At 35.7% G+C, this 13802-nt stretch overlaps 2 protein-coding genes and 2 non-coding genes across 4 annotated transcripts; 1 reads left to right on the top strand and 3 right to left on the bottom strand.

Moving 5' to 3' along the window:
- The first annotated feature begins 1159 nt into the window (after nt 1–1159).
- dnase1l1 (deoxyribonuclease I-like 1) lies at nt 1160–6801 on the top strand. The gene is made up of 9 exons (XM_065286010.2): nt 1160–1278; nt 2525–2725; nt 3340–3428; nt 3533–3622; nt 3782–3894; nt 3992–4104; nt 4194–4351; nt 5869–5965; nt 6311–6801. Exons 2-9 carry the CDS (start codon nt 2576–2578, stop codon nt 6452–6454), a joined length of 954 nt encoding a protein of 317 aa, XP_065142082.1. The 5' UTR covers nt 1160–1278; nt 2525–2575; the 3' UTR covers nt 6455–6801.
- Nucleotides 6802–8282: 1481 nt separating this feature from the next.
- rpl10 (ribosomal protein L10) lies at nt 8283–10460 on the bottom strand. The gene is made up of 6 exons (XM_065286011.2): nt 10362–10460; nt 9883–9941; nt 9456–9563; nt 8977–9115; nt 8594–8756; nt 8283–8512 (listed from the first exon to the last, which is right to left on the bottom strand). The coding sequence occupies exons 1-6, from the start codon at nt 10382–10384 to the stop codon at nt 8357–8359; spliced, it is 648 nt and encodes a 215-aa protein (XP_065142083.1). The 5' UTR covers nt 10385–10460; the 3' UTR covers nt 8283–8356.
- LOC135776154 (small nucleolar RNA SNORA70) lies at nt 8813–8946 on the bottom strand. Its single transcript, XR_010544081.1, has one exon. It is a non-coding gene; the product is annotated as a small nucleolar RNA SNORA70 (small nucleolar RNA).
- On the bottom strand, nt 9681–9814 carry LOC135776156 (small nucleolar RNA SNORA70). The gene has a single exon (XR_010544082.1). It is a non-coding gene; the product is annotated as a small nucleolar RNA SNORA70 (small nucleolar RNA).
- Nucleotides 10461–13802: the final 3342 nt, after the last annotated feature.

The following is a 13802-nucleotide window of genomic DNA, read 5'->3' as shown; positions in this document are numbered from 1 at the left end:
TCTAAAGGGTGCATGAGGAAACCAGTGATGCTGATAGTGCTCTAAAAGACAGAAACATTAGGAGAATTGCTTCAGTGTATATGAACCTTTAAAGTCATCTTTTGAATATTCACTGTTTCACCATATGCAGTAACATAATAATTTGTTATAGTCAAAACATTCAAGCTATAAGTTGTAATGTTGAAATGTATCTGTTTAATTTCTTTCAAAAGTACCCACAAATTATGTTGGTAGTCAGACACTAATACAAAAACAAAACCTTATGATAAATTAAAATAAATAAATGAATACAATTATTAATAATAATGAACACATGCATTATCACACCTATTAGAAGATCACTAAGTGTTTGAGTGAAGAGATGCAGTTGATGTTCAGATAGAGAGCTTTTGACTCCCATTAAACTGCTGATGAATGAAGCAGCAGCTGACACTTCCGGTTTCATCTCTCAAGATGTTCTTTCTTTCATATGAGATCAACAGATGAATGCAGAAAGGCTACATACCAGGGCTTTGATTAAACAAATTAAGGTCATAAATACATAAATACCCGTCACCAAACGTCACATACACGCAGAACTTTTTGACAGTTGTGACGTCATAGGAAGGAAAGAAAGAGCGCTTCTCTGGCGCCATCGCGTGTCACTTTGGCGATCAAGCGTTTTTAAATCCGATTTCTAAAGTGTTCATTATAAACCATACAATACAACACCGCGCAACACAATTATTTTCTGTCGTACTTTTTACCACATTTCTAAAATAGAATTTAATAATATTGTTTGTCTGTTTAGTCTATGCGTAAAAATAAACGATTCTTAAACAACCCAAATAATTATTTCGAGTTTATTTATTTATTTTTATATTAAAATTGAATTCACTTTAAATTATTTATTTCTTCTAAATCAATTTTACCTTTTTAGCTTATTGACTGTAAACTTTATCCTTTGGTTTGGTGTCTCTGCTCTCTGTTCTCAGATTTGACTTTGTTCATTTAAAATTGAACTGGAAAGACCTGATAGACTACTAGAGAGAAAAGAAATCACCCAATGCATTATTCCGTTATTTTTGCATATGTATGGTGGTTTTGTTGCAGGGAGTGGCAAGCTTTGTACTTGCACGTTAAGTTAAGATCCGCCTATATCCATTTATGGCAATGCAGAGGGTATGTCCTAAGCCTTCCTGAGTAAAAAAAAAAAACACAAGAGGGAAACACTTCTGTTGCGGAAAAGCAGAAGGAGAACATTGTTGTTCAAAGTAAACACGACACATTTCAAACAATGTAAGTAGATCTATTATTTAGTTTTTCATACTTAGTGTGAAGTTAGATTGCGTTAGCTTGTTGTTTTTCTCTTGGGTGCCGGATTGCCCACACTATAGCTACCGCTAAAATAAATTTTAAACATGGAAAAGTTATTTCTGGAAAAGCTTGTTGCAAGAAAGCTCCAGTAACCTATAACCCATACAAACCATGTTTTCAGCAAGTTAACTAGAGGATCGATTACTGTTAATAACAACATATGCTATTAACTTCTCAGTAGAAGTCACTACGATTTATTCATGAAGTCACATCCTTTTATCATAAGGTGATAACTGTCTGATTGATCAGAGGTCTTACTAAAGTTTCAAATATTGAAAATCAAAAAATTATTAAATTGTCGGTAATAAAACATGTTTTTAAACCTTTATTCATTGTTAGTTGTTATTTAAACGCTGCTAAACATATTAAAATAAATTACATTTAAAATGTGAAAAATATATTTTTCTAAAAATGACTTGCTTATATGTTGCAATGCAAACCACAATCATGTGTTTTCAAGTATCACTGTGGTCAGTTTCAGATCACTTTTGTGCAAAAGTCATAGTTATTTTAGTTTTTATTTTAATTTAATATTTTGAATTAGCCTTTATTTTTTATATTTTTAGTTTTTATGTTAAATTTTTAGTAATTTGCTGTAAGCATTTGTTATTTTATTCGTTTTTATAATTTTTATTTCAGAACTAATATTTTTAATTTAAGTTGAATGTATTTTTTATTTCAGTTTAATTATCATTACAGGTGTTTCAGCAAAAATGTAGGCCTATATTTTATTTAATTCAAATTAATATACAAGTTTTATATTTTAATTCATTTTAGTTAATGATAATAAGCCTGTTATATACAAAACATTTTCATTGAATACCCTAATGTCAGTTGATCCCAGCAAGCAACTTTTTGTTTAAAAAGATGTCTAATAGCCAAACACAGCCCAGAGTAAAAATTAAATAGTCATTCAAGCTCAGCCCAAAAATAAATAAATTATATATATATATATAAAACCAAACTGCTTGTAATCTTTGTTGACTTTGCTTACATGAAGGAATATCATACATTTGCAAATATCCAAATTCAAGTTTATTTTGGCTAGATGGGTTACTCATAGCTGGACTATATATCTGGTCTATCGTGAAGGCGAAATGATGGCTATTGCATGCTGGGATGGGATGTGTCTCCATTTGGCTCATTTGAAGTCTCTATTGTCTTACAGATTAATGAAACTATAATAACAGACACCCGTCCTCCACTGTTCAGCTACAGAATGACAACAGATCTCAGACTTCTGCTTCTCACCATCTCTATTCTGTCCAGCCTACTGAGCTGCTATGGATTCAAAATATGTGCCTTTAATGTCAAGAGTTTTGGAGACAGTAAATCACTCAATCCTCAAATCATGGGTTCTCTAGCACGGGTATGGCTTTTATTTCCTCTAAAGGGATACTCAACTTTTTTGGAAAATATGCTCATTTTCCAGCTCCCCTAGAGTTAAACATTTGATTTTTACTGTTTTGGAATCCATTCAGCATAGCTAAGCATAATCCATTAAATCTAATTAGACCATTAGCATCGCGCTAAAAAAACAACCAAAGCGGTTCAATATTTTTCCTATTTAAAACTGGACTCTTCTGTAGTTACATCGTGTACTAAGACAGACGGAAAATTTTAAGTTACGATTTTCTAGGCCGATATGGCTCTATATACTCTCATTCTGGCGTAATAATCAAGGACTTTGCTGCTGTAACTTTGCTGGTTACTTTCAATAATAGCAGGGGACTATTTCAGGTATATGTGTATATCAGAGTATACTCTCAGATTATATCAGATTCAATGAATTATGCTAAGCTATGCTAAAAATGGTACCGCCAGACTCAAAGATCAGCTGAATGGATTTCAAAACGTTAAAAATCAAATGTTTATCTCTAGGGGAGCTGAAAAATTAGCATATTTAAAAAAAGTAGAGTGCCACTTTAAATCAAAAAAATATAAATTGCAAAAACATTAAGCCTTAAATTTTATTTATTTCAGATTGTATCTCGTTGTGACATATGCTTGCTTCAGGAGGTCAGAGACCAGAAAAATAACGCCATACCCCGCCTGATTGCTGCTGTCAACAGGTAAACTATTTGACTATATGCAAATACCAAAAAACAAATCAGAGTGAAATTATAACGTAACATAAGGAATTCGATTTAAGACTGATATCATCTTACGTTTTCAGACTTGACAGGGATAATGATTATGCCTATGTTGCAAGTGGGCGTCTCGGGAGAACGCCAACCTATCAGGAGCAATATGTTTTTGTTTACAGGTACACTTTTATGCATTTGGAAGATACATGGTGTTAATAGCAAATATCAACACAGTAGATGTGCTATATTGCCTGTATGACTGAAACATACCAATAAACAACTGATTTTGTTCTGAATTTCAAACCTTACAAAATCATTATTTATTATTTCCCACAAAGGAAAAGCACAGCCAAGCTAAAGAATCAATATCAGTATCCAGATGCACAGAAAGGGGATGTAGATGCCTTCTCCAGAGAACCCTTTATAGTACATTTCGAAGCTCCTAAAACAAGTAAAAATGAGAAAGATTGCACATTGATTCTGATTAAAGCTATAGTTCATTCGTAAGCAGAAGTTTAATCTGTTGGATCTCATGTTTTTTTTAACAGTGGCCAAGGATATTGTATTAATCCCTCAGCACACCACTCCATCAAACGCCACCAAAGAGATCGACGAGCTTTATGATGTTTTCATGGATATTAAAGAGCGATGGAAAATCGAGGTTTGGTGGCAGATTTGCCGGATCAATACTGGCATACATGTGTTTTTATTAACCTTAACCCAGTTTTATCATCACTCTGCTTTTTATAGAAAGTGATGTTTCTTGGAGACTTCAATGCAGCTTGTGGATACGTAGCTAAGAAGAACCGTAAGAACATCAGACTCTATTCTGACCCATCCTTCATCTGGCTTATTAATGATAATGTGGACACAACAGTAAAAGAGTCAACCGATTGTGCATATGACAGGTAAAGTAACATCATGCCGTGTATAGCAGCATGCATATCCAAACTGCATAAGGGCAACCATTTTTTCATTTAGCAGACGGTTCTCTTCAAAGCGATTTATAAATAGGATATATTTTTTATATTATATCAGTAGTCACCAACCCTTTTTCTGGAGATCTACCCTCCTGCATACTTTAGATCCAACCCTGCTGTAGCACACCTGCCTCTAATTTTAGGTAGCCGTGAAAAGCTTGATTAGCAGGTTCAGGTGTGTTTGATTGGGGTGGAGGTGAACTCTGCAGGAAAGTAGGGCTGCATCCAAAATCGCATACTGAGAGTAGGTACTGAATTAGATGAAGTACCTACTCATCTACTGTTTAAACAGTACACACTATATAGTATGGATATGAATAGTATGAAAGAATATGGACATACTACATCCGCCATGTTGATACATCACGTGACATATGTCGTCATAAATTAGTCGTTAACTGGAATGACGTTTAACAAGCGCAATTTAAAGGGATAGTTAGGCCAAAAATGATATTAAACCCATGATTTACTCACCCCCAAGCTGTCCGAGTTGCATATGTCCATCGTTTTTCAGACAAACACATTTTCAGATATTTTAGAAAATGTTTTAGATCTTTCAGTTGATTAAATGTAATTTTACGGGGTCCACGACCAACAAAGGTCTTCTGAGGGTAATCCGCGCGGTGTTGTTGTAGAAATATCCATATTTAAAACTTTATTAACGAAAATAAATACCTTCCGGTAGTGCCGCCATCTTAGACTCCTCTGTATTCAGGAGTGAGTATTAGCGTAGTGTACGCACTTTTCTTAGTGACGTATGATAAATTCGAAGGGCGGGGGCACAGAGCAGCAGCAGAGTAGCCTCCGTAGGCTGCGTAAGCTCTCATCCTGAATGCGGACGCGACTAAGATGGCGGCACTACCGGAAGGTAGTTATTTACGTTAATAAAGTTTTAAATATGGATATTTCTACAACAACACCGCGCGGGAGCCGTTTGGATTTATTTTGCGAAGGATGGACGCACTTTTTTTGGACTTGAAGGTCGTGGACCCCGTAACATTACATTTAATCAACTGAAAGATCTAAAACATTTTCTAAAATATCCGAAAATGTGTTTGTCTGAAAAACGATGGACATATGCAACTCGGACAGCTTGGGGGTGAGTAAATCATGGGTTTATTATAATTTTTGGCCGAACTATCCCTTTAAACACAAGGGACAGCTGTTTAATATGTATTTGCTTTTGAATAGAGCTGCGTAACCGCTTTCAGGCATTTTTGAATAAAACAACGTCAATCGAATGAACACTGTGGGATCTTGCCGGAAGTAGTAGGTCATCCAGGTACTTTTTTCCTACTGTTTTTTGAGTAATATGAATTCGTACATACTACTCGCCTCGCCTACTGCTTTTTGCATACTATATAGTATGGAAGTGGTAGATCTCCAGGAACAGGGTTGTGATCACTGTATTATATGTAATATATTTTTTGTGGCTTAATCAACAGGTTTGTTGTGTATGGAGAGCCATTTCTCAGATTAATTGAGCCAATGTCAGCACAACCTTTCAAGTTTTCCAAAGAATATCGTCTTACAGAGGCTCAGGTAAAAAATACATATTAAAGGGCACCCATGGTCCGATTCACGTTTTTACATTTCCTTCGGTGTGTAACTGTGTATTAGTACATGTTAACGATATGCAAAAGGTACAAACCCCAAAGTAACCGATGACTGTGTTCGAAAGCTGCTTATGTTTTTCAGCCTGTCACGTGGCATTGTTGTGCGTTGTTCTCTCTTAAAAATTGTAAATTTAGGATTTCTAAATTAAATTTAGAAAATTGGACTTTAGGATTAAGAAATCAGTAGCTTGTAATAGACAAGCCAAATTAATTTGTTAAAAATACTATACTGTTGGTGCTTTACTTTTCTAAACTGTGGATTGTCTCTTAGGCTTTAGAAGTGAGTGATCACTACCCCATTGAAGTCACCCTGAAGACTCAGAAGTCAGGGTTTCAATCGAGAAGGGGCAAAGCATCGTGTCCTCTGCCTGCAGCATTACTTCTCAACATTTTATTGCTACTGCAAGTATTATGAGTACAAACAAAGTGGAAGATGAGTATGCATCTCACCCAAATAAGGGGAAGACTTCACATCGCTGTTACACAGCTTTTATGTACTTTTGACTTGAGCTTATACAAGTACACAGCTCTATCTAGAAAATGTGGTGGATAGGTTGAGACTGAACATTGAGCCTTGTCTTATGAAATTTTTTTAGAAATGTTGACAATCATTGATCAAGTGTGTCTCTTGTGTGATATATATATATATACACATATAATATATACACATAATATATATTTAATGTTTATTATTTTAAGTGCCTTTGTTGACTTTATTTTTTGTAATAAACATTTAATGTCCTATTTACCCTCTCATTTATTCATTTTATTTTATTCCAATTTACTCAACTGTTTTTCTATTAAAAAAAATGTTTTCTATAGGTGTTTAATCAAATATACTGTACATATATAAATTGCAAACAATAAACCAATCCTTAAGAAATAAACCCTAATCACCCTTATTGCTTAAAAACTGAACCTGCAGTGCAATTCAAACAGCATCAGAAAAATGTTACTCTACCTCCCAGTTTCACAGACAAGGCTTAAGGCTAGTCCTAGACTAAAACACACATTTGAGGTGTCTCAATTAAAAATAACTTGCACTGACAGACCTTAAAAAATTCCAGTGCCATTGAACTGTCTCAAGGTACACACCAGTAATGTATTTTCTAAGGCATGTGTATAAAAGATACTTAAACACCTTCATTTACCTAAAGCTTATTTCTGGCTTTAGCTAAGCCTTTACTGTAAAGCCAGGCTTGCATGTTTTTAACTGTTTGCACAATAACTGGCAAAAAACTCAAAGAAATGCTTAAAGTCGCATGATAAAAGACCGGAAACGGTCTGGACGAGCATTGTGGTTTGATAAGACTAAAGTGAAGCACTTTGCCCTGAAGGCAAAACAATGTTTGACATGAACTGAACCACGCAATGTCTAATACCAAAATTCTGTTAACAAGTTATGACAGGCATTGTTGTTGCATGATGCTAGTTTTCACACACAAGAGCTGTAATGCTTGATCCACTTAGTTGCAAATGGATTAAACCAAACACATGCAAAATTAGTTTTTGTATATTTAAGAAAAGAGAAGTCTATACATCACATCCTCTTTTTGAGAAAAATAACATTCTAAACAGGAATAAAATGACCAAATAAATGAAAATTCTGTCATCATTTACTCACCCACACATTGTTCCAAACTTGCATCAACTTCTTTGTTTGTCTGACTATAATGGAAAATATTTTGAAGAATGTAACAAAGTGGATCTGGGGCACCACTGCCTTCCATAGTAGAAGAAAATACTACTAAGTAAATGGTGCTTCAGAACTGTTTGGTTTTCAACATTTTTCAAAATATCTTCGTGTTCAGCAACAGAAATTTATACAGGCTTGGAACATTTTGAGGGTGAGTAATTAAGTAATTTTCCTGTGAACCATCCCTTAACATACTTGAATCCAATTCACATTTTTGCTCAAATTTAGAGACATGCTAGGGAAGTAAAACAGCATTTTAAAAAAATCATCTGATGTCTCAACAAACCCACAACTACCACATTAACTTTGTCTATCACTTTTTTTTTTTACATGTTTTGACTTGCAAGGTACAACCACCATTCATCTGTACCAGTGCCCTTTAGCCCTAATCTTAAAATTTCCACCTATGTTTTACAGTTTTTTTTATATTTCTATGGGTTCCATAGTTTATCCAATTACACCAGATTTTCTTTCAGCTACCAACAACTGCATAACTTTTTATCCAACTACATAACAGACTGCAGTAACTGAGAAAAAAACACCAAGATTGTAAATCAGATGGACTTTATTTGAGATCATTGTAGCCTTAATTCACACAGATGCATATACAGTCTGTGGTCCTTAGTTGGCGTAAAGGGCCTTCCAGCGACTCAGAGGTCCACGGTTGGGGATGTACTTCACCCCACAACCATCAGGAATCACACGCTTCTCTGCCAGCATTTCATCAAAGTCAGTGGCATTGAACTTTGTGAATCCATACTTCTTGGAGATGTGGATCTAAAAGGGAAATACAGGAAATCTTTAATCTGCCAGTCCCGCTTTGAGTTTTTAAATACAAACTAGCATCATGTCCCATACCTTCTGACGGCCTGGGAACTTGAACTTGGCTCTCCTCAGAGCCTCGATCACGTGTTCCTTGTTACTGGCCTTTGTGCGCACAGACATGATCACCTGGCCAATGTGCACACGAGCCACTGTGCCCTGGGGCTTTCCAAAAGCACCACGCATTCCAGTCTGGAGCCTGCAGAAATGATCATGCGTGTTAACTTTAACAAAAAAACAGACAAATCTAAAATAAGCTGTCTCAATGGTCCCTTAAAGGGCCTGGCACTGCCCAGCCAGGATCATACACAACCAAAGATTTACTGTCTGCAGCTTTTGCACACCAGAAAAGTACGAACAACATGACTGGTCGGCTTAATAAACTGCAGGTAAACATCACAAACCGAACACAAGCTCACCTATCAGCTCCAGCACAGGATAACATTTTGTTGATGCGGATAACATGGAAGGGATGCAGGCGCACACGGATGTGGAAACCATCTTTACCGCAGGTCTTCACCATGTACTTGTTAGCACAGATACGGGCAGCCTCAAGAGCTACAGAATGAATGAGATTAGAGAAATAAATATTTGCATGAGTAAATGCATTGATAATAAACCCATGTGTTATCTTTGTATCTTGAATTTTAACCGAGTAAGGCCATGACAAAGATTGAAATCAATAACTCAAGTAAAAGTTAGATGTTCCTTATCTTTTAATTAGATCATGAGACTTTAACCCAGATTCACATGCAGGGTCACATTTCACTCAGGATTTTTACTTTAACCAGGTTTTTACCATGATGCCACCATTGTCAATGTAAATAATATTGACAGAAATCAGTAGGTTGAAGGTTCAAAGTCCTATTCAAAACTTGGATGAAACCCCTCCTCTCACCTTCACTGGACAGCTGCTCATATTCATCAGACACCATGTGACCGCACATAGGGAACTCATCCACCTTGGCCTTCTTCCTGCCCAAGTCGAAGATCCTGATTTTGGGATCTGTTTTTTTAGAAGAAACACAGGGAAAAAATCTTAAACTGAGAATGTAAACATGCCCCATGTTCGGAAAATACATTTCCGGTAGATCATGCATCCAATATAAGAGATGACAACAAGATCTGTCTCAATGGTCCCTTAAAGGGCCTGGCACTACCCAGCCAGGATCATACACAACCAAAGATTTACTGTCTGCAGCTTTTGCACACCAGAGAAGTACAGATGACAAGACTGGTCGGCTTAATAAACTGCAGGGAAAACTTTAGTTCCACTGGGATTTAGATATGAATGTGAATTATGACTATGAAAATGGACTACTTACCAGGCACACCTCGACAGAAACGGGATTTGGGGTAAGGCTTGTTTTTACAATAGCGGTAGCTGCAAAAGATGGTTGACATATTTAGTGAAGACTCAATATTAACCCATTCATTACAATGTTAAATTGCTCTATGCAAAATAACTTACATCTCCCACTATCATTTTAGTCTAAACACAGTTAAGTGTATAAAGTTTAATAAAGTACAACCTACTAGGCTTTCTGCTGCTATACATTTGTTGTTCATGTTTTAACATTACCGCTAAACTGGGATGCCAAGTTGCTAGCTAAACATTTCACATTGTTAACTCCACAGGCACGTGCCAAAGCATTGAAAATAGAATGTTTTGTCTTTTATAAAAGTTGATATCGTTAAGTACTATGCACTCGTGTAGGATCAGTACACTGTCACACGGCACATGGTTAGCGGGCCCTGCCATTTTCAGTACGGTAGTTCTTAAAGCATCGAATTCAGAACTTACCAACGGGCTGGACGGCGGCCCATGGTTGCGATCTGTAATACACACAATAACAATAATTTTAAAAAGTGGAATGTGTGTATTTAAACGAGTAAATATTGGGATTTTTTAGAAATCGGGAGAGAGCAGCACAACGCGCTTCTACCACGCACTCACCTAATGGAGGAAAGGAAGAAAAATGCATTTCCGCTGCGTAATATGCGCCAAGTGCGATTACATCCGGTGTAGTGTACTTGAATTATTTATGCTACAATTATAAAAGTGGGTTATGTTATAGTTCTTTAAAGTAAAATAATTAATAGAACAATTTTTATTTATTTTAATAATATCATGAGGTTTAGTGATTAATGTTAGTGTTCTTTTACGCCAGAAGCGGAAGTGTAGTTTTGTGAGGTCACTTGTACTGCTGGGATTTGTAGTCCATATGAATGCGCGTTGGTTGGGTTGTAGTTTGTAGCTGTAGCCTATCGTGCAATATAGCAAGCAAACGCTGTCAAAATCATTTGTTTTCGATACCTTTCACCTTACAACAACAATACATTGGCTCTCAATACATTTTTTTTTACTTTTACATTTGTTTAAAAACTGACAGAACCTTTTTTGTTATCTGCCAATTTACCGTTTTTATCGTTTTGCTATTTCTTTTGCTATCTTAACAAGATAAAAAATATTATAAACCACTACTTTATATTGTATGAAAATAATTCATATAAATGAATTCTGACGTAATCTCATTATTTTTCATCATTTGGTAATATAATTTAATCATAATAAAGAAAAACTAAATTGTGTATTTACAATACATGAAACGCTTGCTACATTAATTTGCATTAAAAGCCTACTGTTCATTGTTTACAATAAAACAGTCCTAAAGAACAAACTTTTGAGGAAACAACAACCATAAAGGACGTCTACACATTAAATCACTGTCAGTCAGTCTTATTATTTAACACCAGAGGGCGACAAAGACCTACTTAATAAAATAGATCGGTCGTTCCATTAACTTCCAAAGGAAAGCGCTGTTGCTTTGTAATTATATTCTTCAAGGCTGATGTGGTATTGAAATCCCTACTCAACCCTCTTAATTTTTTGGAGGGGAATGACCTCATATCTCTGAACTGTGGATAATGAGGAACAAATGCTGGGGCTGGTCATTGTAACCCATAGAATCTCAAAAGTTTGTTTTTGGTCAATGTAGAAAATTACACAACATCACAAACATCTTGTTCCTGCCCTACCATTTGAAGGAAATACAGAACATTGGTGGCATATTGTAGAGTTATCCATTATGCACAAGATCAATAGATGTAGATTAGATTGTGTTTCTACTTTAGGCCTCAACCTATTATTAACAATTCATGAAAGCATCCAGCCTATCGGAGCTGAAGCCAAAGCTCTATAAACAATCTTAACATTTCACCTTAGCATATTCCTCTCTGCATTTCCTCAACTAACTGCGGCCAGTAAACATTCTTACCTTAGATGGGGTTGTGCACAAGTCATGCTATGTGAACTTGCCACCCTGTGCAGTTGTATATTTCTCGAAACACCTGTTTCAGTCTGGAGACACTTAAAGTCTTTACCGTATGTATAAAGTTACATTTGTATTTTAAGGGCCGACCCGAGGCATTCAAAACATATGTTACACAATGCAATTATAACGTAATTAAAAAAAAACAGTTTGATTTCTAATCTCTAAAATAAAATCTTGCACCCTTTGTGTTTTTTCCAGTTGACCCAATTCAAGCAATTGTCTTTGTTTTTAAATAAGGTCTTGGGGTTTACAGATGCCTTTAGTGGTTCCATTCATTTGCATATAAAATATATACATATATAAAATAATAGTTGTGATTATGGCGATGGTCTTTACTTATGGTGAATTCACAGATACTAAATAAAGGGTCTTGTTTCTTGTAAGAGAACCACAAACTAGGTGTTGGTCTTCAGTCACCACACCCAAAGCTTTCACACATCAGTATGTAGAAGAGATGCACGGACTGACACACGCAAGGCACAAGCGTTTGCTCAAAAGAGCATGAGAATGGGTTTTCACATGCCATTGTGATTTGGCTTTGCACGGGTCCTGCGCAGTCTGCATGTGTAGTTATGCAACGGTGCTTTTGAGAATGCATGAACGTCTAAGGTTTGAGTGCATACGGGTATCTGTGCTTTCAAATGGAGAAACATTTGAATATGGACAGAATTAGAAAAACATAAAAAAACAGGATGGGAGGATAATAAAGAGGAATTAAAAATGATTTTAAAGAAAAGGGAAATTACAAAGGGTTGGGTCGGCAGTGGTCATATTGTCTTTAAATAATTGACAAATGAAGGCACAATTGGATGTTCAGCCATTAAGTTGCCTGGGAAAATCTTCTTCTTCTGACATATATTGTAATGTTATGATAAAATCTCTCTCTTTATTCAAATAATTTGTGTTTACATTGTGGTGGCTGATGTTTTTTTTTTTTTTTAGTTACGATACAATTAAATGCAATAGATTTTTACAAGAGAAAGTCTCTGTGTGGTATTTCAGGTCTGGTTTCTTTATTTTGTTGTATGAATATAATTTTATGTTGTGAGAAGAATAGCGTTTAAGTCTAATGAATAAGTAACTTTCATGTGAAGCATAACAGTATGGTCTGTTAGAGATATTTCAAGGATTCAAAGTCAAGGTCAACAAAGAGGCGTTTCCCGGACAGGGTTCAGACTAGGCCTTAGTTATATTTGGTGACATTTAAGTAGTTTTTACAAACAAACCTTACAAAAAACAATACTGGCGTGTATCCTGAGACCAAACAATGGCACTGATATATGTTAAGATATGTCAGTAGATGTTTTTAAATTAAGGCAGATCAAACATGCATTTTAGTCTGAGACTATATAAGCCCAGTCCGGGAACCACGCCCCTCACTTGTTTAATCCATTTGTGCTCAGATATGGTCAGACTGAGCTTTGAGAAAGACACAACTATGTTTATTAAATAAACCTCATTTCTTATCATCTCTTCATTTCCTGCATCAGTGTGTTGGCTAGATGAGATAGCTTTCAACAGAGTTGACTAGCTTTAAAGGAAAACACCACAGTTTTTTAATATTTTACTATGTTTTACCTCATCTTAGATGAATTAATACACACCTATCTTTTTTAATGCGTGCACTTAATCTTTCTACAGGTCGTCGTGAATGTGTTAGCATTTAGCCTAGCCCCATTCATTCCTTAGGATCCAAACGGGGATGAATTTAGAAGCCACCAAACACTTCCATGTTTTCCCTATTTAAAGACTATTACATAAAGAGTTACACGAGTAAGTATGGTGGCACAAAATAAAACGTGGCAATTTTTAAGCCAATAAAAAATGAGAACATATTGTCTGGCGGAAGAGCACTTAGTTTGCAGCACTTCAATATTACTGCACCTAAGGTCGAATTGCTGCAAACAAAG

This window comes from Paramisgurnus dabryanus, chromosome 21 (genome assembly GCF_030506205.2).
Source record: "Paramisgurnus dabryanus chromosome 21, PD_genome_1.1, whole genome shotgun sequence".
NCBI classification, from domain to species: domain Eukaryota; kingdom Metazoa; phylum Chordata; class Actinopteri; order Cypriniformes; family Cobitidae; genus Paramisgurnus; species Paramisgurnus dabryanus.
The sequence above is the reverse complement of the archived record's forward strand: the minus strand, read 5'-3'. Positions and strand labels throughout refer to the sequence as shown.

Coding starts and splice junctions, on each gene's coding strand:
- dnase1l1 (XM_065286010.2), top strand. CDS start 2,576: ATGACAACAGATCTCAGACTTCTGCTTCTCACCATCTCTATTCTGTCC. Junction 2,726..3,339: donor TCATGGGTTCTCTAGCACGG/GTATGGCTTTTA, acceptor TATTTATTTCAG/ATTGTATCTCGTTGTGACAT. Junction 4,105..4,193: donor AAGAGCGATGGAAAATCGAG/GTTTGGTGGCAG, acceptor TGCTTTTTATAG/AAAGTGATGTTTCTTGGAGA.
- rpl10 (XM_065286011.2), bottom strand. CDS start 10,384: ATGGGCCGCCGTCCAGCCCGTTG. Junction 8,757..8,976: donor TCCTGTGCTGGAGCTGATAG/GTGAGCTTGTGT, acceptor TCATTTCTGCAG/GCTCCAGACTGGAATGCGTG. Junction 8,513..8,593: donor AGTTCCCAGGCCGTCAGAAG/GTATGGGACATG, acceptor TTTCCCTTTTAG/ATCCACATCTCCAAGAAGTA.